Below are 25527 nucleotides of genomic sequence, written 5' to 3'. Positions count from 1 at the left end.
GATTTAGAAACATGAAAACTCAGTCAGAGTTAGCCTACTAAAAGTGAACTGAACACAGCAGCGGAATGCTATAATTCATGAACAGGGTGAAGGAAGGAAATCTTCGCGCAATCTTAATGGTGTCAGACTCAGTTGCTTACAGACTTGCCGACCTCAAAATTACGAAAACTGTCTATGATAGTTTCTTAAAGCCTTATAAAAGTTGACTGGCTGTCCAGGCTGTCTCGTTTGCCTTAATTGGTCTGACAAAACTCAAACAAACTCCACTGTCCCCAAACAAAGGAGAAGACCAGGTGAGCTGGGTAAATGAGGCACAAAGAAGCCTCAGAAACATCCAAGTGCAATTTAAAGCCTGGGGTGTTTTAGGGTTTCAACTCAAATGATGGAGGTGAGCCACAGAGCGTGTTCTGCAGTCAATAAAAATTGCCTGTGCCATGGGTATGATAACCCATGCAGTCATAAATTAATAATATCATCTTAATTGTTCCAAACTACGCCAATATCAACGGTGAATATTTTATAGCCTAAAACTTTCAATGATCGTTCACCAATTCTGCATGAATTACCCTGAGGTTAAAACAGTGTATCATCACGAGATTGCCGCTACTGAAAGAAAAGGAACATCGAATAAATTAATTTGAACGAAACTATAGAAATTATTCTTGACAAACATGAGTGAATTTCTTCTTCTGAATTTCTGAAGAAAGAAAGAAAGAAAGAAAGAAAGAAAGAAAGAAAGAAAGAAAGAAAGAAAGAAAGAAAGAAAGAAAGAAAGAAAGAAAGAAAGAAAGAAAGAAAAATTCATGAAAATCCAACACAAGCCATCCTTCCCTGTGGGCTGTGGCGCCATATTTTCGGAAATGTAGTTAGATTGGGGACGTCCTCCCTCCCGCCCCTCCTGTGCCGCTGAAGTCCCCTGTCTGAGTAGACTGTGGACAGAGCCCCTATTGTTCCCAGCCCACTCCTGCCTAATATGGAATTTCGCAAGGAAACCAATGCTTTCCTGACACTGACGATGCGTAGAAGCGTAGGGGTGAATGTGGAAAGCTGTTTGGAGTATGAAGGGGAGTAGGCTAAACCAGGGTCACAGACACGGCTTTTGTATTGGTTTTGTCGTCGGACCTGGAAAATGTAAAATGACGGAAATCAAGTTGTAGGAGTTATCGTGAGTTTTCATGAAGCTGCTCTCGATGGCGCCGGATTGTTTCGGAAGCGCGAGCTAAAGCGGTCACCTACTTGACGAATTTGCCTGCTCACCGTAAGACACGTAAACTGTTTAAACTAGTCAAACCAAGATAAACGTCTCAAAGATTGAGATTTCTGTCGACAGAAGACTTGGCTACCTGTGGTGATAGTTTCTGGACTTGTCCAACTACCATGCATACTCTCAGCTCAAAAAGTAGGCAGAATGCAGTGGAAGCGGTTGAGGATGGAGGCAGTAACAGCAATCGTGTCGATACTACGACCAAGATGATGTTGAAATGTGTTGTGGTCGGCGATGGAGCGGTGGGAAAAACCTGTTTGCTGATGAGTTACGCAAATGATGCTTTTCCCGAGGAATATGTGCCAACTGTATTCGATCACTATGCAGGTAAGTTGGTGTCTAGCTCAAAGCATTCAACTGCAATCCCTGTTCATGAAGTGAAGTTTACAGCATGTCTACTTAATCCTTATAGTCTACCCCATACAGTCGGGTAAGGGACGGTCCCAAGAATAGCCGTCTGAAAGAGGAGATATATCAACTGCCAGAGCGAGGACTGCAGGGCCGACAGACTAAAAAGTAGAAACGGGGTACGGGGGGAGGGTCTGCCTCCGCAAATTTAGGTTAATCAACAATTATATAATAATGCAAAAATAAAACTGTTTGTTATGATGTGCTTAAAACTTCGTTAAGGTAGTTTCTAACTGTGCTAGGGACGTCAAAGACACTTTATGTGAACCGCGAGAGGGGTAAATAGCAGCGAGCTGCGTGTCAGAGCTCGCGTGCCGGTGTTGTGCCGAATTTCGACCTCCTGACAAATTATTATCCCCATCGTTGAAGTCAGTATCTGATTGCCTAATCCTAACCCCTCCCCCACAACTAATCCTAATTTATTAGCCTACTAAAGAAATTCGGCACAACACCTCTTACCTGTTGATCACAGGAGCAGATCGACGAGATCTAAACGTCAATACCGTACTTAATGCATCTTTGTGGAACCACAGTGTTTTGTACAAATGTGTTGCCAATCATTAAGTTTGCCATCTGTTAAGTTTTTTTTTTCTCGTTCTCTCACGCATATGGACCTCAGCATAAGGCTTTGGTTTCTTTGCAAGGAAAGCCCCCCTGATACATGCATGCTCTGAGAATCATATGAGGGTCAAGTCCTAATTACACAGTGGCAGACAGGTCAGCTTCAACATCCTCTGAGAGTGGTACAGCTCTGTGAGAACAGCAGGGCATTTCCCTCATAAATACAATGTATGCCAAAACAAAGAACTTATAGGAAGAAATATTACCAACAAGAACTTTTACTATCAGTTTTCCCTTACAGTTCTCCCAAGCACTCCACAATTCTGCTTGTTATGCTTGTTAACACTTTTAAAGTGATGAGTGCTACTAAAGTAGACCTTCCCAATGCAATGCTTGGCTTGTTTCTTTTGGTGTTATTAGCAGTGGGAAAAGTTATCATTTTTACAGACTAGAGAGAAAAAAGGAAGAGAGAGATTGTCTTATTTCCAATGTTTGCAAAGTCTCTTATCCAGCGATCTTCATCTTCAAATGATGAATGGAAAAATCTTTGTGAAAATTTAAAAATATATATCTTTATGGCTCTCTCATTTGTGAAAGCTCTAGAACTTTAAAGCAGGTATTGTCAAATTATTTTCTTTCCTTTTTTTCTAATGTGCAATTTGATCAAATAAGGCATGTTTATCTGGGCAATTTCCTTTTTATGAGATTTGAATAGTATCCTGTGTTGTAATTTTCTCCAGCTGGTCATTGCAGGCTCAAGACATAAAAACTATGTACATAAAACTAATTCAAGGAGTGAGTAAAACTTTTAAACTCTTGGCAGTTGAATGAGATTGTAAGATTTTCAAGGAGTGTGATTCTTGGTCAACTCCTCTGGTTAAACGAAGCTGATGAGTTATGATGTGGAGGCCATCCAGAGGACACTTAAATGGATGTTGTCACAGACCAAAAATGTTAATGTAAACATGTTAATGAAAAAATAAGGAATGAAGAGCCAGACAGAGCAGCATCTAACCTTATGGTTTTTAAAGGTGTGGTGTGTATTTTATTTCAATGTTTAAAACTTTCTCATATCCTTTTTTTTCATTAATACTTCTATAGCAATATTTTTTACAATTCATTTTGCTTATGTTAGTGGTGCATAAATTACACACTTCACCTATAAGGAAATGAAACGGTGCTCATAAAAAATAGAGGACACATAAAGGCATTTTTATTTGGTTCCATTATAGTGTGCTGAAAACATTGAATGCATGGTATGTAAAAGGTAGAAGCACTCAAACACTTTTTAGGTAGAATGCCATCATTACAGTACATGAAAGTAGAAATGCGTGTAGGTTTTAATTTGGTAAAACCCTTTAAGTGTCCATCAAATACTCGGTTGTTCTATGTTGAATATCAGCAATTGAGATTTGCATTAGAATTTATTTTTTGGAATACTTTTATATTGCCCATCCAGAAAGAGGTGTTTTTTGGTATCAGCACTATACAGCACTTCCTTGTATTATAGAGAGAGTAAAAGGTAAATTGAGAGAGAACAGTAACAATATTCTTCTAGTGCCAATCAATCACTTACATTCATATTAGGTCCCACTACTGTCTCCACATTGAGACGGGCCTTAACACTGCATCATAATAAAGTAGTGAATTGTCACATAGTGGCAATGTCCAGGCTAAAGAGCACAGAGCTCCCATTGTAGGCCACTGAAAGCTTTACTGTGCTGCTATGCTAGAATTGGTCTTAAATGAAAAACTGCATTTATACCATTCATGCTCCAGCAGTAATTGAACAGTTTGCAATATAACACATTGGGAATACTGCAATCAAATTAATTAATAGTGAAAATATAATTAAAAAGTATGCGTCTTTTTCAAAATGTATGAACTGAAATTGTGAACTGAGGAATCCAAGCAGCAGGTATTTGGATATATATTTATATTGTTTAAATATTTAAATCAATTAAATACAGTTTTGTTGGTAACACTTTACAATAATGTTCATTAGTTAACATTAGTTAATGTATTAACTCAGTGGTTCCCAAACCTGTCCTGGCGACCCACCAACACTGCACGTTTTCTTTGTCTCCTCAACTCATTAGCTCATTAACCCATGTGATAATGCGCTGATGAGTTGAATCAGGTGTGTTTGATTAGGGAGACAAAGAAAAAGTGCAGTGTTGGTGGGTCGCCAGGACAGGTTTGGGAACCACTGTTAACTAACATGAACTAACCCTGAGCAATACATTTGTTACTGTATTTGTTCATCTTTGTTAACGTTAGTTAATAAAAATACAGCTGTTCATTGTTTGTTCATGTTAGTTCACAGTGCATTAACTAATGTTAACAAGATTTTAATAAAGTATTAGTAAATTATTAAATTAACATGAACAAATATTAATAAACGCTGAATAAGAGCAGTTCATTATTAGTTCATGCTAACTAATGTAGTTAACTAATGTTGTAAAGTGTTACCGTTTTGTTTTAATATATATATTACTGTTCAAAGTTTGGAGTCTGTAAGATTTTGTGATGTTTTTGAAAGTCGTCACTTATGCTGCTCATCAAGGTAATATAGTAGTATATATAACGATTTAAATACACATATAATTCAATAAACATTAGTTATTCTTATTATTATCAGTGTTCAAAACAACTGCTCAATATATTTGTGAAAACCATGATACATTCATGTCAGGATTTTTTTTTAATCATGTAAGTCTTTACGGTCACTTTTGATCAATTTAATGCATCCTTGCTGGATAAAATTAAAAAGAAAATCTTACTGAACCCAAACTTTGAAACATGAGTGTACTGAAGATGATATATTTTAGTAAAGCATTTCACCTTTCAAGCTAGTTTGTTGTTTAAACAATCTATTCTTATTTGGTTGTGTTGGTGGCTTACATACCGACTACTTTTGCTGACATAACTCTGTAAATAAGGCCAAATATAATATATTCATCAGGAGTGAACTGACATTATATTCTTTTCACCAGAACCACTGTGATTGCAACCTATTAGAGTCAGACCTCAACCCAGGAGTATGTGGGACTATGGTTTCCGTCAATAAATCCCATGGGATCAGAATTCCCTTGTCCAAAACAAACCGATGACATTCCCGGGCCATGACACAGTGCCTGCTAATGTGTTTGAGATGAGTCATCGTCTAGTGTGGCTCCCACTAGACTCCTAACAAAATCAACTAATCCGCCAATTATATTGCATTGTAGATATTCCAACATGGACAATACTGAAATGCCATATAGCTGTAAAGCTAAAGTTTTTTTTTTTTTTTGTCAGGGGCAGGATAGGAAAGTGTCAGGTGTGGGGCTGTTGAAAGGAGCGAGGACTCAGGGGCAGAGTTGATGGGCTTTTATTTAATAAAAAAATAAAAACTACCCCGAGGGGGAAAACAAGAGACTAGACTAGATAACTAGGTAACATTAAATGATGTTTTATTAACAAGGTTCGGGAGGAGCAGGTGCTGATAATTAACCCAATTAGCACAAGTGGAGTTCAATCTGTAATCAACTCAGGATAGGATAAATAACAGCAGAACCCACCGTTGTTCCTTGGCAGTTTATCAGCATACCACCTCCACCCCATCTCCTCACTTATACCCCTTTTCCACCAACGCATTTTAAGAGCCGGTTCGGAGCCGGTGCCTGCGCGCGAACCGGTTCTTTGTGTTTCGACAGCCAAAGAACCGGTTCTCGGCCAGGAAAATTGGTTCCAAAGCGGCACCAACTCTTTGCTGAACTAGAACCGTTCTTTTACCACGTCATGCCTACGTCGGGGGCTGGGGGCGGGTTTAGATAACATATTTTCTGACATAATATAGGATCGCAAAGCCAGGAGAAACATTTGCAGAAACACGATGTAGTCCGCCATTGTAATTGTTATGCTTGAAGTTGGCGCAAGCGTTTCTAGGTTTTTTTTTTTATCAATTTTTTTTATTGAAAACGTTATGTAAACAAAGGAGAAAACAGTCACAATATAGAACAAATAAATGGAAAGAAAAAAAATACACAAGACAGGAGTACATAACTAATCAGAAAAGATTACATATCAAAGGAAAAGATTAAAAGACTCACATATTTCAATTGTTTTTAAAGCCTTCTTGGTTCACGAGTTAGAGATAATCCCAAAGTAATGTTGTACTTGCAAGCGTTTCTAGCTAAAATGTATGGCGACGTACACAGTGACGTAACGACGTCGTTCGCCTGGCGCTCTAGTCAGTGGAAAAACAAACAGGTTCTGAGAAGGTTCGCAAGTTGAACCAACTCCGAACCAACTTTGAACCAGCACCAGTTCCGAACCAGTTCTTTTTTGGTGGAAAAGGGGTATTTGTTCCATCTCCTCACTTCTAGTTCCATCTACTCTTACCAATGGGGGGAGTACTCTGGGTTCGGGCAGAAATTCCGAGCTCGGAGCCCTCCACCTGGACCGCACGCCAAGTACGCATAACCTTAACCATAATAATTATATGTAGATGTGAACTCATGAAACAACAATCCAGCACAGGACTGAAAACACAGGGAGAATAAATAGGATGCAAACAAGGCAGGTAACGAGGGAGGACAGGTGGGGCAAATGAACCAATAATCAGGTAACAAGATGGGTGGGGCAAGACAATCGACAGGAGAGCACATGGCAGGCATAGACATATTAGAGAGTAGACGCCCTATCCACCGCTACTGCCTACTGGCGCTGTACTACCACATTCTTCTGCATCCATCTCCTCCCTGCAGCCCTTGACATTTAGTAGCCCCCCTCCCAACACACACACACACACACACACACAAGAAAGCTTTGCATGAGCTAAAACCCCTGAAAGAGGACTGCTCTGCAGAGCGCCTTTCTCTAAAATTCGCTGGCCAATGTTTTTCCCAGTAATATTGGTTTTATTTCTACAATAGCATTCTTTTGACAGTTGTAATCTAAGTCAGTGTTATGGAATATGACTTATGAAGTCTCAGTTCATAGCCGGGTGAACACCGGCCAGTGCAGTAAACATAGCCTAGCTAGCTGGCTACGATTTCAGTACATTAATATCAAAGATCCTTGCTCCTTCTCAACTCTCTGGTGATATTCTATTAAAAAAATACAACCAATAGTATGGTAATGTTAAATTTTTACTTGTGAAAAGTAATCCCCCGAGCCCATTTTTTTATTTTTTTGCTACACAAAACACAACAGACGTGGACAGAAGAGCGTACGGCCCGAGCGAACTCGAAATCGCACGCTCACACGACAAGACGGAGCACGCGAGAACGAGCGTAAGCTCATCCTGTGCACTCACAACAGAGGACACGGAGCAGGACTGTCCGAATCCCTACACAGAACCGAAACCAAACTAGACAGATGTGCCGGGATCCAAACACCACGCCCCGGCCCGCACATGGGCATACAGAAAAGAGAGCGCACGGCTCGAGAACTACTTTCAATGGGGTCCAAAACATAACTGAAAACATTTTTCAAAGTATTTTCTTCTGTTCCACAGAAAAGAGAAAATTATACAGGTTTCAGATGACAATAGGGTGAGTAAATGATGACAGAATTTCCATTTTTGGGTAAACTGTCCTTTAAAGTGATATTATAAATTTCAATATTTTTGAGTCAAGAAAGAGAGAGTTCATAAAAAAGTAATTAAATAAAAGCTCATAATTAGTGGGGTATGTACAGTTAAGCCTATTTAATGTTTTGCTGAGTAAAAGTACTGTCACAAAACGTTCTCCAGCAGGCAATGCTTAATCTTATAACAAGTGCTGTGTAAGGGCCTTACAGATTATTTTGGCTTCAGAAAGATTAATCACATTAATGCATTTTTTTAATTATGCTATGCAAAATTTGTAGATTATGTACACTTCGAACATCTGGCAGGCAGAGTTCTGCAGCAACAGGAATTAAAATTAGGATGAAACCCTGTGGCTTATTTTGGACTTTGACCCACCAATGCCTTCAAATGAACACTAGCGGTACAAGCTTCTTTAGAAATCACACTTCAGGAATGCCAACCACTCGGAAAACATACAAACCCATTTATACATCACACTGCAAGCACATACTGGATGTATTTGGCATGTCGACGTAAAGCTTTTGCTTCTTGGACGAAGATCAGATCTTATAGAATACTGCGTAGGAAATTATGTACACACCGCATTTACAAGTCCTAAATATGATTTACAAGAATTAAAGAATTGGCTTTAAAGAATGTCTACCTTTTCAAACTTTTTTTTTTAAGGATTTGTAAAGTCAACATTTAGAGGTCATTTTGACAAATTCTGCTTTTCTGCTTGACAAATTCCTGTCAAGTCAGAGTCTTAATTTGTCATCTTGTCTTAGTCAAGGTTTACTCTCCTCCAGTCCTGTTTTGCCCCCTCGTGGGTTTTGTTTTCTGTTTTGTGTCGTAATAAATCTTGTGTCTGCGTTTGGGTTCTCTCCTTCAATCCCATAACAGAATGTACCGACCAAGAACGAACCCAGCAGACCGTATGTCCTCCCGGCCCCGGCTACAACGGGAACAATGGTGGTTGTCGGCTCTCGCCGACGGAGAGAGGGTCAACTGTCCAGTCCCGCCCCAGGGTGAGTGGATCCTGAAGAATTATGCCCGACTCTGGGATCATTTCTCCCGGGAGGATCCGCAGACTTCTTCCTCGGGGTCTCCACCCTCTGCCTGTCTGCCAGTGATCCCGGAGACGGATTTCATGGGATTCTCCTTCGGAATCATCCTCGACGGAGTCAACGCTGTCTGAGACTGCCCTTTCAGCATCAGTTACGATCCCCGTGGAACTTCTCCAACCGGTCACTAGTCCAGCTATGATGTCCGCACCGCGTCCTAGGAGAAAGAGGAAGGGAGCCTCCCGTCCTTCGTCTCTGCCTGTCCCAGAGCCCGCTACTGCAGGCGCTGTCCCAGAGCCCGCTACTGCATGCGCTGTCCCAGAGCCCGCTACTGCAGGCGCTGTCCCAGAGCCCGCTGCAGATGAGGCCGATTCCGGATCTGCTGAGAGAGATGCGGCCGATCAAGCCGCTAAAGAGGTTCTGCAAGCAGTTTCTGCCCAAAAGGAGATGACTGTCGTCATTGCTGCCAAGACCCTGTCGGATTATTTATCACGCCTTGTCAAGATCCTAGAAGTCCCTGTCAGACCTGTCCTGTCCCCAGACCCCGTGCCTAGAGCTGCAGAGAGCGCTGTTCTCGAGTCAGCGTCAGAGAATGCTGTTCCAGAGTCAGACGCAGAGAACGATATTTCCGAGTCTGCTATGAATAGCACTGGTTCTGAAGCTGCTTCTGAGAGCCCAGTTCCTGGTCCCGCTCCACAGCCGCCTGCTACACCCCCTGTCTCGTGCCCTGTTCTGTTCCCTGCTGTTTCCCCAGTCCGGATTCCTGTTTCACCGCCTTCTGTGTCCCCTGTGTCGGTGTCTGTTGCTGCGCCCCCTTCTGCAGTACCCCCGTGTGTTGCCCCGGTCACCACTATGCCCCGGACTGTTTCCCAAGACCTCTCCTCGTGTGTCCCCGTCCAAGTCTGCCCGGATTCCTTGTCCTCAGCCCTCGTCCCAAGGACCCAGGACCCCCTGTCCACCTATGCACCCAGGACAATCCCCCATGAACTCTCATGTTCCTCCTCCCCCCCCCCCTGTATTTGTTATTTTTATTGTGTCATCCTAACCCTGTTGTTGTGTTTTCGTGTTTGCCGTTACTGTTATTTGTCATGTTTTGTTGGTTTGTGTCGATGTCCCAGCCTGTCATGTCTTGTGTGTGAATTTTTTTTTCCTTGAGGAGCGTCTGGAAGCCGCTCCTTAAGGGAGGGGTTCTGTCATGATTCTGCTATCTAGTCCTTGCCTTTCTTTTAGTCTTGGGGCAGAATCATGACAGACTCATGTTTTGTGTACAAGCACATGGCCTTTTGTTTGGGCCATGTGCTTGTGTTGTCTCGTTACGTAACCCCGCCCCCTTGTTATCCTCGTCTTGTCATTATTGTCTAGTCAGTTTCACCTGTCCTTGTCATTAGTTTGCTCCCTATTTAATCCCCTCATGTCTTCTGTCCTGTGTCGGTACATTGTCAAACATTGCATGCTAATCTCTGTGAATGTTTCGTCTGAGTCCAGTTTAAAGAGAATTGTGAGTTTGTTTCCTGTCAAGTCAGAGTCTTTATTTGTCGTCTTAGTCAAGGTTTACTCTCCTCCAGTCCTGTTTTGCCCCCTCGTGGGTTTTGTTTTCTGTTTTGTGTCGTAACAAATCTTGAGTGTCTGCATATCGTCTGCGTTTGGGTTCTTTCCTTCAATCCCATAACAAGAACAGATTTGAATTTCATATTCATTCGGGCAAATTACATGTGTTTCTTTTGGCATATGTGCAAAAGAGTAAGTACAATTGTCTACAATATCAAAGTAACTAAATGCACATGGCTTGGTGATCAAAGCTGATGAGTTGATTTAAGTCACTCTTCACAACATTTTTTCCATCATGTGAGCCATCACATGCAAAATGATTGATCAAAATCTGTCCGACATACAGGTATATTTCATAAATATCTTTCACATTGAATGTTTTTGTTTACATGTAACATTGCTATTAAAATAAATGTACTGTAAATGCATGCAAATATGCATATTCTTTTTCTGTTTACTACAGTATTGACTTGTCCAGTAAACCTGCTGAAATAAGTATCTAAATAGCTCAGTTTGATACACAATAGCATTCAGCAAGACGAAATCTACAGTGTCAACAACATTTTTATTTGTATAACAATCATCTCCAGGGTTGATTGCCATTGTCTCATTTTGGTGGCACTTGCCAATTTACTGACAAAATAACTTGGTTTTGAAGCATGAATGAAATATTTTGGGTAAGTTACTAGATGTTTTTAGACATGCAATAAAGTTGTGGTGTCACATAAAACAGTGACAATTGCACTTATACATTCTAGAGAATGTTAAGACAGTTTCAAAAAATGAGCCAAAGCAATTTTAGACATTCTCAGTTCAATTCTGAATGGTGCACAACACACTGATTACCAGATTCCAGTTAAGACACCAATACATTTATTTCTAAAAGACAATTTTATGGGAAATTTGCTGGACTGGATGGTGGACAACAGTCCACCATGGAAGAATGGGTGTCATTTGCGATTGAGTAGTGAAAGCACCTACAGTAAATGGTTAGCGCTTGAGGCCTAATGCATCTGTGCTAGAATGGAAAGTGTCTAAATTAAATTTGCAGTCACTTGCCATTACCATGTGAGTATCTATACAATTCGCTGTACTGTTCTTATGGGCTAAATCTCTTGAATGCAGCAGATAGTGGTTGACTCCAATGTCACAGGCCTGTCTGTGAAAGAGAAAAGAGGTGAGAAAGTTGGCCTGGAAGGACGTGGGTGCTTCTGACGCCCCAAATCACGTTTCACAACAGTGGGTTAGTCTTGAGTGAGGCTGTAACCCAATATTGATTTTTCTCCAGGCCACAGAATGGGGGCTGGGGTTTGCCGAGAGCTCGAGCCTCATGGGGAAAAGTAGCTGACAGGAGAGAACAGCTGAGAGCCTGATTCACAGCCACTAACCCTTCTTTGTCTCCACCGACCTGCTTCTACACAGCTTACTTCTCTCAAACTTTCACCTCAGCCTTGTTTTTTATTAGTAGTTCTCCTCATATAGAGTAAAGAAAGAGTCAGATAATCGGAAAAACTTTTTGTGTGTGTGTGTTTGCACTTAGTTTAGACTCCTTATTTAGCCTGGCCCCAGGAGGGGAAGAGAATCGTGCTGGTAAAAAGACTTGTCAGGAACAGCTGATAAGCAGTGGCAGAATCAAGGCCACTGTTTCAGGTCCATCTTCACAGTCTACAGGGAAAGAACTTCTAAGCACATCTAATCAAAACACCGCTTGGCTAGATTCCCACAGCTGCAATACGCTGATTTCACGCAGCCGCCATTTTGAAATCGCTCCGGTGGGAAGAAAACCGGAAGTGTCGCTTTTAATCATAGCAGAGTCGCGAATGCGATGGCGTATTGTTGTGTTTAATGTAGAAATAAGTTATTCTAAAACTGTACATACATTTCTTTCATACTTTAGACTATATACAGTAAAATTAATTCATAAATAAAAAAATTTTTTAATATATAATTCAGAACGTAAAAAAAAGAAGCAGGAACGAACTATATACATACCCTATATTAGATATTAACATCCAATAGTGTAAATCGTGGAAGGAGCTTCAGGTTGGTAGTCCAAGCATTGTTGTCTATCTGTACTTCCGGTGTTCTTCCCACCGGAGCCTCGCTTTCGATTTCAAAATGGCGGCAGCGTGAAATCAGTGTATACCTCGCCCCTTTCTTTCAGCAAAACACCACCCTGGAGGTTCTTGCACACCACTGTCCACATGGCTCCTCAGTGACCCCGTGTTCATACATGCAGCTAAGCTAGGAGCATTAGGGCTAGTGCTGCTTTGAATTTGTCTCTTGTCCCCAGTGTTGAGCACATGATTGTTAATATTAGCATTGAGATTAGCAATCGCTCAAAGCGGTGTAAGATTTGAATTTTAAAAGGGCTGCATAGTCCCTTCTTGTAATCATAATTTATGAAACAAACATTATGCCCTGTCAAGTGAAGCAGTAAAGCAAGCATAAGCACGTCTTTAGGGCTTTTTAGTGTCTTTTAGGATTTTATATTTGTTTATAACTGACTAGGTCCGTTCAAATTATGCTTTCAGTATACCAAGTTTAGAAACTGTTCCTTGTTTGGGGAACAAAGCAACTTTTCTCATAATAAAATATTGTGAAAGTCATAGGCTATTGACATTATTTTCTCTAGCAATCTTTTTGCAAGTTGAAATAAAAGATTAATTCCCTCAAAATTGCTAAGTACTAAAGAATTGTCATTTCTTTCTGAACTCAAATTTTACTCAATATTCCATGATAATCTTTCCTTCAAATGAGCTGTTAACTGCTGTAACTGGATCATTGAATCAATGACTTGAACTTGAGAACTGGATCACAATATTCAAAGACGATTCACTTGTATTATTATTATCAATAAAAGAAACTGCAACACGCATTATGGCGGAATACACCCCAAACGGCAAGTCATCAAATCACTGCATCTGTTGTTACAAGAGAAATGGGGAAACAGAAACAGTCAGTGTCCTGACATGCGCATTGGCTGAACCAACCTGACATATATACTTTTTAAATGCTATTTGAGCATTAGAAACAATATTTATGGGGCAGTTCATGTCAAACAATTTATTCATGAATTTGACATTGATACTATCACAAGGCAATCATATGACTTCAGTGGGCTTGTGATATGACACAGTTGTATGAACCGCTTTTATAGGTTTTTATGGTGCTTTTTGTCATTTTTGAAGCTTGAAGGCCGCAGGCTAAAAGGAGAGCCTTGATTTTAAAGATCAAATTATTTTGATACTCAGTGGTGTTCACCTATGCTCAAACTCTGCATTGCCATATTTTATTGTCACAATATTAGAGTGTTTAATCTGAATCATCTGTAGAGAATTTCTTCTAAACATTTTGCTGGGCTTGTTTTCGAGGAACGTTGGAGAGGTTGGCTGTCTTCTCCTTTTCCAGAAACTTCTTGACTCATCCAGGCAGCCAGAGCTATAGTTTGCAGAAAGTGCTTTGGTTCTGTCCACAATTTTCATGACTGGAAGGTCATTGCATTGGCCATGTTGGAAGCATTCATGGGTATCTGGCTCAGAACAGTTTGTGGGCTATCAAAAATTGGATAAGATCCTAATCAGGGTTTTTCCTGCATATAGAATTACGAGACGGCCGCCTCCGTCAAATTTCGTAGGGGGTTCCCGGCCTGTGTCCATTCTCAAACTGTATAGTTTGCCGATAGTGCTGCGCTGATCATAATCCGTGGGTCGGAATAAAGGTAAAAAAAAAAAATTCTGATAAGAGTGTTTGCCAACAGTGATGTAATGAAACATTGACAATTTACGTTTGAAGGGAGTAAAGCCTCTGTTTAGGCTATTAAGGAAATGTAATTTTGCCCAAAGAAGAACTTTAACTTTAACTTAATTTTAAATCGGCCTATACTTCAATGTGATATTTTACCATATTATCATGCTTAACACTGAGAATTTGAATAATTGTAATGTGATGATCAGATGCAGATATCTAAATCAGAGAATATCATAGATTTGGGTAGTTGGCTGGTGGATTATGTTTTAACAGCGGATTCGGGTGACTCAAAGTGCACCAGATTAATGAATTTATCTTTAAAATGTATAAAAAAATTCTTCCAGGGGGCATGCCCCCGGACCCCCCCTAGACGTGCCGAGCTTCACCCACAAAAATACTGTGGGAAACACAGTAGGCTATAAGATGGTCTACGAAAAATACAAATTAAATTATCTTGTTATTAAAATACATGATCAGGATTTTACCGTCTCCGCCTAGTTTTGAGCCAGGAAAAACCCTACTAAGCATTAAAGGTGCCCTAGAACATGTTGAAATATTTTAATTTTGTCTCTGATATCTACATAGAGGGTATGTGGCTTATTTAAGGGCATTTAAAATGTCCAGATATGGTTTTACAGGTCCATTTTCAACTCTAGAAATTGGCCCTACAATGAAATGGCCTTATTTGGAAGGGTCATGAATAGTAATGAGGAGTTCTGCTCTGATTGGCTGTTTCACTGCGGGCTCATACAAGCGTGCAAAATAATCATACGTCAGTTTTCAAAAATTAAAACATTTTAACAAATGGCCTAGCGTTAATGCCTTGTTAAATAAATATAGCTTCAACTTATGTGGTGGAGAATGTGACATTAGCTAGAAGGATCGAGTGAGCTAACACTATCTGTGAGCAACTAAACTAATGTTAGCCCCTGACGTGTTGTTGATGAAATAGACGAAAGTAAAATTATTTGACAAAAGGGAATTTACATATGTATCTACAGTATTATTTTGTAGATTTATATGACAACACAGGCAAGAAATATTAACCTCAGCGTAAATACTTTGTCATACTATTTAGTTATGTATGCTCGTTACTTGGAGCTTGCTATTTGTTACTGTACTAGGATCTTGCGCTGGATCTAGATAACACAGTGTAAATTATCGTTAATAAAATCACTAGTTACCGCTTGCGGGAATATAGTTGGAATTGCCCCCTTCTTCTGTATGAGACGCTGAGAGAAGCCTGCTTGAAATTGTCCCAGGTTAGAAAATAATCCGTGGTGAAATGGGCAGAGCAAACTAACAACTTCGAATTAAACTGTTGAATTAAACCACGCCTGTTGACATTTCTTTTCTGTGGGAAGGGTATGAAAAGTCCTTACATCCCCTGCACAGCCTGGAACATAACATTTGTTTCCATGATCTGCCATTTTCCCTATGATCCTCGCTTGTTTCTTCACCCACAGAACTTCCGATGATTCGGCTGCGCAATTCCGCCTGGCATTAAAAAATGGGCTGGCATATGCACATTTTTGGAGGCATACATATTAACAAAGTCCTTTTAGGCAAGTCATGCCACTCGGCCGCCATCTTGGCAACGCCTCCGGGCAGCTATTTCGGACTAACAAGACCAGGTTCCTATCTAAATGAATGGGCAGAGAGTCAGAACTGCACTTTCACTGGTCACCGGGACATAAAAACTGCATGTATAGAAACAGCAGTAAAATATGATAAAAATCGCTGAAAAAGTTTGATGACTTTGCCCCAAAATAAGGTTTAAAAGGCCTTTTTCCCCACAGGTTATACGTTTACTACGCATGCGCAAGGGTTCTCTCCCTCGGTCGTGCGCGCGCTACACAGTTTGAAGCACAGTATGTGCTCGCTCTTGCTCGCTCGCTCTAGATTCCGGGAGATTTGAACTAATTTGCGGGCATCAGGGAGCCGCTATCAATCTGCGGGAGACTTCTGATGTCTGATATTTACACAACTCACACATACACTGCATATCAAATCTGCCGCCTTTTCAAACAGTAACGTTTTTTTTTTGCGCTGTCGCAAACCTCAACTGTGCGCATGCGTCAGTGGAACCGGACGATAGGCTTAAAGGAGAACTCCGGGGCAAAATGAACCTTTGGTCTAATTACACATTGTTACCTAGTCAACCGTTATCTGAGATTTGTTTTCATGATTATCGAATGTAAATAGTTTTATCTCTACAAACAGTTTAGCCTATAAAGCTAGTATAACGCTAGTATATTGGGCATAGTGTAATGACAAATAAAAATCGCTTGTTAATACCACTAACAAGGCTCAAAATAGCCCCACACTAGCACGGTAGCATAATGAGGGTCCCTACCTTCAAACCGAAGCATTGAGAACTTTGTCAGTGTCCAGACAGTTTAATAAGAAGATATTTTAAACATACAGTCAACTTCGCGTATACAGGCACAAGCCATCTTTGAAATACAGTCTTTACCAGTCGATCTACGAACGCCGATCCAAGCCTGCTGTTCGCGCTCACCTTATCACAACTTATAGCTCATTCACATTCTCACCAGCGCACTTGGATCGGCGTTCGTAGATCGACTGGTAGAGACTGTATTTCAAAGATGGCTTCTGCCTGTATACGCGAAGTTGACTGTATGTTCAAAATATCTTCTTATTAAACTGTCTGGACACTGACAAAGTTCTCAATGCTTCAGTTTGAAGGTAGGGACCCTCATTATGCTACCGTGTTAGTGTGGGGCTATTTTGAGCCTTGTTAGTGGTATTAACAAGCGATTTTTATTTGTCATTACACTATGCCCAATATACTAGCGTTATACTAGCTTTATAGGCTAAACTGTTTTTAGAGATAAAACTATTTACATTCGATAATCATGAAAACAAATCTCAGATAACGGTTGACTAGGTAACAATGTGTAATTAGACCAAAGGTTCATTTTGCGCCGGAGTTCTCCTTTAAATTTTTCCCCGCTTGACTGTTAAAAGCAGACGATTGGCTTTCCAGCGGGAGGGGTCGGATGTGTGCATACAACCACCATCTTTGGCGTTACGGGTTTTCCCTATATAGTTGTATTAAGGATTGATGAAGTGGCATGTCTCTATATAAATAGTCTCTGATATTAATGATCCCAACTGTTGCGTCACAGTCGGTGTTATGTGGAGATTCGCCTATTTTTCAGGGGTGTTTTTCAAAAACGAGATTTAAATAAGAAGGAGAAAACAATGGTGTTTGAGACTCACTGTATGTCATGTCCATGTACTGAACTCTTGTTATTTAACTATGCCAAGATAAATTCGATTTCAAATTCTAGGGCACCTTTAATTATGTCATCCCAGGCATCAGTATTTCAGGCCATCGTGGAGTTGAGAAGATTGAATTCAGTTCAAGGTATCAGAAGGTGCTTGAGGTCTGAAGAATCTGGTTCTATTCAGCTTTTCTCTCATCCACTCTCTCTTTCTTTCTTCTCTCACACATTCCTTTAAAGTTTATCAGCCTTAGCAAAACACTACATGCTCAAAACATTGAGTTTGAGAAGAGTGTGGACACACAGTGATAGTAACTGATAGTTTGTTTGATACCTCAGTGAAATGTTGAGTCCAGCTGTTTTCCTGTTCTCAGCAGTGTATTTTATTGCATGTTGTTTGATGACAAAAGTTTGACTTGTCTGGGTTTTTTTCCTTTTACTTGTGTCAACACAGCCGTTCTCTCCCCCTCATCATCCACAACACAGAATGAAATATGTATGCACGCACACACCGTTCTTTCCTCCCTGTTTTCCAAAACCGGTCACCCCTTGCTGTTGACAGCTGTCCTGTTCCAAATCAACCTCTGTTCCCACCCACAACCAAACAGCAGGTCCAGAGTTCTGGAAGTACATCAGAGGGATGTGATACAGCAGGAGCATAAACACTTTTTGCAGACATATTCTGCACTGGTCTTCTATTTTACATGTATAATGAATCTGTTGTTTTGTTTTGATTTTTTACAGTGAATGTAACAGTATCTGGAAGGCAGCACTTACTGGGATTGTACGATACTGCTGGACAAGTAAGTTAATGTTTCTGAGGTCTATATAGTACCAATAGCCCATCTGCTTAACAACCTGAGTAAGGCCCGTTCACACCAAGAACAATAACTGTATTATTATCCACACCAACGGACAATAATATTTAAGAAGTCTGGCATACGTCACCAGAGAGAATTCTGTCATTTTACCGGAAGATTAAGTATGATATTTTGATTAAAATTACAAGGGCAAAAAAAAAAAAAAAGAAGCATAATGCAAGGCTAAATCATTCACAATAAGATCCATAGCATGCATTTCAGATCTTTTCATTTCGATTTCAAACATTATGCACGCAATAACAAAACCTCAATAAGACTGACTACACTGCATTTAAATTCATACATACATTTACTATTGTTACCAAATAACAACTGAGTACAGCAACACTGAACTGACACTAAACACGACCTGACACTAAACAAATTGGTGTTTTTCACTAGGTTTACTTCAACATTCCCTACTAAATACAGTGTAATTTTCACATTTAAAAAATGGCAAAGGGATTTACAGTAATACTCTTAATAAACATCACTAAGTGAAGTTGTGGCATCATATCACTTTGAATTTAAATTCACATAGTCGCGTTTAATGGTAGAATGTACAGCCTGTTTTGAATAATGTTGTAAATAAAGCTGCAAGCAGTGACTTGAAATTACAACAAACCACAGGCTGGGTTGTTTTTGTCACTGTCAGCCCACCATAATGACTTTGATTTTGGCTTATTATTGCAGTGATTCTTCAAAAATAAACTCACATGACTAGTCAGATACAGCCTGAAGAAATGCATCTAAATCAAAGCCCAGCGGTTTACTTATCTTGCGTGTCCAAAGGCATCACAGAATCAGCCGTCCCTGCAATAACCATATTATTGGATCCCAGTTGTTAGAGTTAATCCTGGAATATATATAATGCAACAGATTACAACGTCTGAACATAAACATAAAGAACTTCATACTATGACTCTCCTCCACTCTTTCTATCCAGTGCCGGTGTAACATCCAAATTAGCTTTAGTTTCTAACTTTTCTATGTAGTGTCAGGCAGTTATTTCAGTTTATATATATATATATATATATATATAGTATTTATTAGTATTTTGATTTTTTTTTTAATTTTAAGGGTTTTTTTTAAGTTTAAGTTTTATTAATTTTGTTATATGTTTTTGTCATTTTTTTTAGTTTTTGTCATTTTAGTAATTATTTCAGTTAGTTGAAAGGGCAACATTTCTAATTAATGCCTTTTTTTCCATCTAATATTTTCAATTTATTTCATTTAATTTATTTCAATTACCAAAAATGTTTTTCTTTTTTAAATATAGTTTTAGTTAACAATATCAACACTGGCTTGGTTATTGTATCATTTCCCCCAATTTGTTCCGCATTTTAAGTTAAAATTGTTTAAGTAAAAGTTTTAAGAAACTAAAATGACACTAATCCAAAAATAGAAATGAGGCATTTTTGACATTTGTGTATCGCTGTTACTGAATTTCGATCATTATAAAAAATATATAATAATAAAAATATATATATAATACAAATATATATATATTTCATCTATCATGAATAATTATCTGACTTATAGTTTATAATTCAAATAATTAAAAAATATATATTATTATCTGAATTATAGTCAGATAATTATTCTGTTTTCATGATTGATCATTACTGTCAGCTTGTTAAGATTGCCTTTATAAGGAATTCTATTATTCCTATCAGGGAAAATTCTATCATTGACTATATTGACTTTGGCAGTTGCTGACATTGCACTGGGGGGCTGCATTCATTTAATAAGATGTACGGAGTTTCTTACAGAGTATATATTTGAATAAATAATGAGGGAATAAACAATTCTTTTATATGCAAAAACATGCAATATGTACAAGGAGAATAGCAATATGTGCATATTTTACAATAGATGTCTTAGATAAGGCACTAGACTGGCATGAAGAGCTATGGGGTACTAATTTGCAAATATACATATTTACCAATAATGCACTGACTGAGGGTCATTTTTTTTTACTTTGTTTTAAGGACTGAAGTAATAAAGAAAGCTAAAGTGTGAGTATTTCTGTTCAGCATGATTATGTAAATGTTTCTTGGGATCTATAGCTGTGGCAAGGACAGTATGAGCTGTAATGATACATATTTGCTGTGTTTCAGAATTGAACAGACTGACTAATGTAGTGTGCAGCACATTGCTGTATAAATGAAAGTTATATAATTCAGCACGTCTACTCCTTTAAGCAGTTTACTGATACAGAGGAGCATTTGTGTGATGTTTGGCCCTTCTCTTCTATTGATCACTGACTAAGAGATCAATTGCACTCAAGAAGAACTGACTTTTACAAGATGCTGGCGCTGGTGCAGAGTTGTCATTTGGCACTGACACTTTAAAAGCCTAATGTAAATTATTGATGTTCATTTGCATTTCATAATAAGAGACAGAATAAAGTCATAGATGTTAATGATGCTCAACTTGTTACTTGTATTTTACCAGAACATTCAGGGTCCTCATTTTTAATATGCACTTTTAAATGGCCAATATAAAATATTCAGATATGACACTTCTTTACATGCAGTGGTTTTGTCTGGTGATCCCCAAACAGGGGTACATGCATACCAAGTTGTACTTAAACCTGTAAAAATTAAATTACTGTTTGACTGGTTTTCATTTACTCTACCATTCAAAAGTTTGTGGTCTGTTAGGTTCTTTTTTATATATATAAGTCTCTTATGCTCTGCAATGCTGCATTTTTATTTTTATTTTTTTAACAAAAAAAGTAGTAAAAACTGTAGTATTTTGAAATATTATTACAATTTAAAATAAGTATTTTAATATATTTTACAATGTAATTTATTCCTGTAATGACAAAGCTGAATTTTCAGCAGCCATTATTTCAGTCTTCAGTGTCACATGATGACCCTTCAGAAATCATTCTAATATGCTAGCTTTCTGCCTAAGAAACATTTATTATTATCAATAAATATATTTATACTGTTATGTAAACCGAGTCTGACTGATGAGGTTGTTACAAAAAACAGTTGGAAACACTGATTTAGAAGCTTTAACCTTTGAATTAATTATCTGCCCTCTTTATCTTGTAATTCGTTTTTCCAAATTATGTTTGGAATCATATTTCGGTTGATGAGATGAACTGGGTCTAAAGCAGGTCTTACTTCACTCATCATCTTCGTCATGTGTTATAGGAGGATTACAATCAGCTGCGGCCCCTCTCTTACCCCAACACAGACGTCTTTCTCATCTGCTTCTCCGTCGTGAATCCAGCTTCCTATCACAATGTTCAGGAGGAATGGGTACCTGAGCTCAAATCCTGCATGCCTCACGTACCCTACATCCTCATTGGAACACAGGTGCAAGAGTTTCTAATTCAGACAGTGATGTGATTATTTTTAATAATATTAATAATAATAATGTTGTTGTTGTTTATATTTAATTATCAGATCAAATAATACATTTTATTATTATTGAAAATAATTATTGTTGTTGTTGTATTTATATTATCAGATCAACCAGATCAATATTATAAATAATGATATTAATAATAATAATTGTTATTAGAGCAAATATTGAGATTAGGCATCAGATCAAATAAAAATCTGAATATTTATACTGCAGCTGAGGAGCTTGAACCCAGGAAAAGATCCCAGAACATTCTGGCATTTTTTTTTATTATTATTATTATTCTGGCATTTATTTATTGAAATTCTGTTCCAATTCATTCAGATTGACTTGCGAGATGACCCAAAGACACTGGCACGTCTGCTCCAGATGAAGGAGAAGCCCCTGACCTATGAACAAGGCCTCAAACTAGCCCGAGAGGTGATGGGATTTTCATACTTTTGGTGGTTTGGCTTAAAGGATTAGTTCACCTCAAAATGAAAATTTCCTGATAATTTACTCACCCCAATGCCATCCAAGATATTCATGTCTTTCTTTCTTCAGTGGAAAAGAAATTACGTTTTTTTGAGGAAAATATTTCAGGATTTTTCTCCACACAGTTGACTTTAACGGTAACCAAATTGTTGAAGTCCAAATCAATGCAGTTTCAAAGGGCTTTGCAGAGCTTCAAACGGCTCTGCACGATCCCAGCTGAGGAATAGGGTCTTATTTAGCGAAACGATCGGTCATTTTCTAAAAAAAATAAAAATGTAGATACTTTTTAACCACAATTGTTCGTCTTGTGCTGGTCTGCAACGTAATCACGTTGGAAAGGTCACACTGGTAATAGGCGGAAGTACCGCCCCATTGTTTTAAACATCCAGGATATGCACACGAAAGGACCATTTTAAACAATAAACTGACACAAAGACATAAATATGTCATTCAACATACAATTAAATTTGAACGATCCTCCTTCTCCACGCTTGTAAACAATTGGGCGGTTCTTCCGTCTACGTCCAGCATGACCTTTCCAACGTGATTACGTAATGCCTGGTGCATTGCAGACCAGCAAAAGACGAACAATTGTGGTTAAAAAGTATATACATTTTTATTTATTTTTTAGAAAATTACCGATCGTTTCGCTAAATAAGACCCTATTCCTCAGCTAGGATCGTGCAGAGCCGTTTGAAGCACTTCAAAGCCCTTTGAAACTGCATTGATTTGGACTTCCACAATTTGGTTACTGTTGAAGTCCATTGTGTGAAGAAAAATCCTGAAATGTTTTCCTCAAAAAAATTAATTTCTTTTCCACTGAAAAAGAAAGTCATGAACATCTTGGATGGCATTAGGGTGAGTATCAGGAAATTTTCATTTTGAGGTGAACTAATCCTTTAATTGTCAGTTGTCTGTCCAGGTTTAAAAAAACAGAGAGCATGATTTATGAACTATCACCACTGTGTGTCAAAGCACTGAAAGAATTAGTTCACCTAAAAAATTGTAAAAAAAAATCTCTCACCCTTATGTCGTTCCAAGCCTGTATGACTTTCTTTCTCATGCAGAACACATAAAAGAATGGCAGAATGTTTGAGCTGTTTTTTTTCCTATTCAGTGAGTGAATGACCACATTTTCAAGGCAAAGGGATTATAAGAGGACAAGTTATAAGGCCTGCTTTGATAATCATTTTAGGAGCTTGATTGCCCCTGGCCACTGCGGTCCATTTTCATTGCATGTAGAAGAGCAGCTCTGACATTCTTCTAAACTTTTCCTTTTGTGTTCTATGGGAGAAAAAAGTCATACAGGTTTGGAACAACATGAGGGTGAGTAAATGATGACAGAGTACTTGAGTGAACTAACCTTTAACCTAAAGCTGAGTTTTGTCTTATTATTATATATTGTGATCCCCAGATTGGAGCCCAGTGCTATCTGGAGTGTTCGGCATTGACTCAGAAGGGACTAAAGACAGTGTTTGATGAGGCCATCCTGACAATCTTCAGCCCTAAGAAACAAAAACAGGGCTGCGCAGCCTGCATGAGATGTTGTGCTATCGTGTGAGGATAAAACATCTCCAACTGTGAAAACCCACAGTCCTCCAAAGCTTCCGGCAATGTAACAGACCCTAAACCGCCTCCAGTCTGCTGTACATCCTTCCTTTCTCCATCCGCCTGTTGTCCCTCAGGACAATGAGCGGTCTTGCCCTCGGGTTTGTGTGTCTCGTGGAGAGCTTCCAAAACAAGAGCCTTAATTTCTCCCCAAGTTGCCTTACAGGATTCACTTCTCAAGCCAAAGAAGTTTCAGACTGGACTGCGGTTATTTGAACCGACATGGCGCGACGTCGCCAATCTCCAATCAAACAAACGTTTTAGATTTAGCTCTGGGCCATATATTATATGGTTTCCCGAGGCTTATGAAAAAATGAAAATCCATTCCTCCATGCAAGCTGTTTTTTTCTCAGTCACCTCTAATCAATATTGTGCTCTTTCTGGAGTCAATGCTTCAGCAGTTCGAGCTAGTTAATAAGGGAAATTCTCTGGAGGATGGCCAACTCATCAATAGAGGTAGAGCAGAAGGAAGAAGAGAGAGCGCAAGTGTAAGAAGTGCATCTTTACCACAAATCATTGGGTCATTTAAAATTAGCAACTAATGATTAGCAAAAAAACAACAACGTATAAACCGTTGCATACCTACACATCCAAAGACACCAACAATAATACTTTAAAAAGAGTGACAATCAAGCACACTATATGGAGACTGAAGTCTGTCAGTGACAGGATAAAGGGAAAATGTATATTGTGACAACATTAGCCCATGAATCATTCGTATTTACTTTTTTAACTTTCCGTTTTTAAAACTGAGATGCCATGAAGTGTACTTAGTCACATTTTTATGAGCCATCAGACTTTGATCTTTATACAATGTAGGTGCAGAACAAGGATGCCATATAATGGTGCTGTAATTATTATATTTTTCATACGCATTTACATTTTGATTTTTGAAGTAGAAAATACAGCTAAAATAAGAATGAATAAAAGAAGATTATTCTGTATTTTATCATAAATTACTCTGCCTACACTTAAAACATGCTCTCATTGTTCTCTTTTAAAAATGAGCCGATGGAGGACCTTAAGTGCCACTTAAAAAAAAAAGTAGTAACTAATCACTAATGTACTAATTCCAAAATTTAAATATAGATAAATCACTTTTCAAATTAAATTAACAATTTAGTAAAATGTAATGATAAATTGATAAATCATTTTAAATGCAACATTTAAATTATTTTTTTATAGAGCATGTTCAAATTGCTTTTCTTATTGCCAGTTGTTGTTTTTTTCTAAATGCATTTTAAGGTAAAGTAATTGATGTATTATTTTAGTTTTAATCTAGCCTGGTTAAAATCAGACCATTCTCAGTTGTAACGGAGTTATGGTCTGGCAAAGCGTCATAGACAAATCATTTCCAGAGGGGCGTCACCAACAGACGTCCCGGATAGACCTAAACCCAATCAGAGCGATGAAGGAGATGGCGTATGCAAAGCGGCGGAGACATATCTCCGTGTGTTGTTCTTTGCTCGGTTTTTAACAAAAAGGAAACGTTCAAATTGCTTAAAACAGACGCGATAGCTGATTGGAATGAGTGATGTTCGACGGCGGCATCCATCTTTGTAATGTAGGCTACAAAATCTGCTTCAAAATCCCAGCGCTGTCGTCATCGTGTAAAGCCCGCCCCAACGTTTCTGATTGGTGCCTCGATTTCGACGGATTGGAAATGGGCTTGAATGAGCTCTTTGCCAGACTAACTTTCAGAGCAAATCTAAATTCGGAAGTTGTCTGGGTTTTCCCAGGCTAGTTTTAATCATTAATCATGAATTAAATGTCAAAAGTTTACTTATAATATTTATTATTA

At 38.7% G+C, this 25527-nt stretch overlaps 1 protein-coding gene across 1 annotated transcript; it reads left to right on the top strand.

Moving 5' to 3' along the window:
* The first annotated feature begins 1279 nt into the window (after nt 1–1279).
* On the top strand, nt 1280–24289 carry rhoj (ras homolog family member J). The gene is made up of 5 exons (XM_056264465.1): nt 1280–1591; nt 18148–18206; nt 21431–21595; nt 21969–22064; nt 23533–24289. Exons 1-5 carry the CDS (start codon nt 1378–1380, stop codon nt 23677–23679), a joined length of 681 nt encoding a protein of 226 aa, XP_056120440.1. The 5' UTR covers nt 1280–1377; the 3' UTR covers nt 23680–24289.
* Nucleotides 24290–25527: the final 1238 nt, after the last annotated feature.

This window comes from Rhinichthys klamathensis, unplaced genomic scaffold (assembly GCF_029890125.1).
Source record: "Rhinichthys klamathensis goyatoka isolate OS25496 unplaced genomic scaffold, OSU_Roscu_1.1 h1tg000221l_1, whole genome shotgun sequence".
Lineage (NCBI taxonomy): Eukaryota > Metazoa > Chordata > Actinopteri > Cypriniformes > Leuciscidae > Rhinichthys > Rhinichthys klamathensis.
Note: the sequence above shows the minus strand (reverse complement) of the source record. Positions and strands in the feature narration are given on the sequence as shown.

Bases quoted from the DNA above. Each gene is read 5' to 3' on its own strand.
- rhoj (XM_056264465.1), top strand. From the start codon at position 1,378: ATGCATACTCTCAGCTCAAAAAGTAGGCAGAATGCAGTGGAAGCGGTT. The intron at 1,592-18,147 runs GTAAGTTGGTGT...GATTTTTTACAG, and splicing joins TGTATTCGATCACTATGCAG to TGAATGTAACAGTATCTGGA. The intron at 22,065-23,532 runs GTGATGGGATTT...TGTGATCCCCAG, and splicing joins GCCTCAAACTAGCCCGAGAG to ATTGGAGCCCAGTGCTATCT.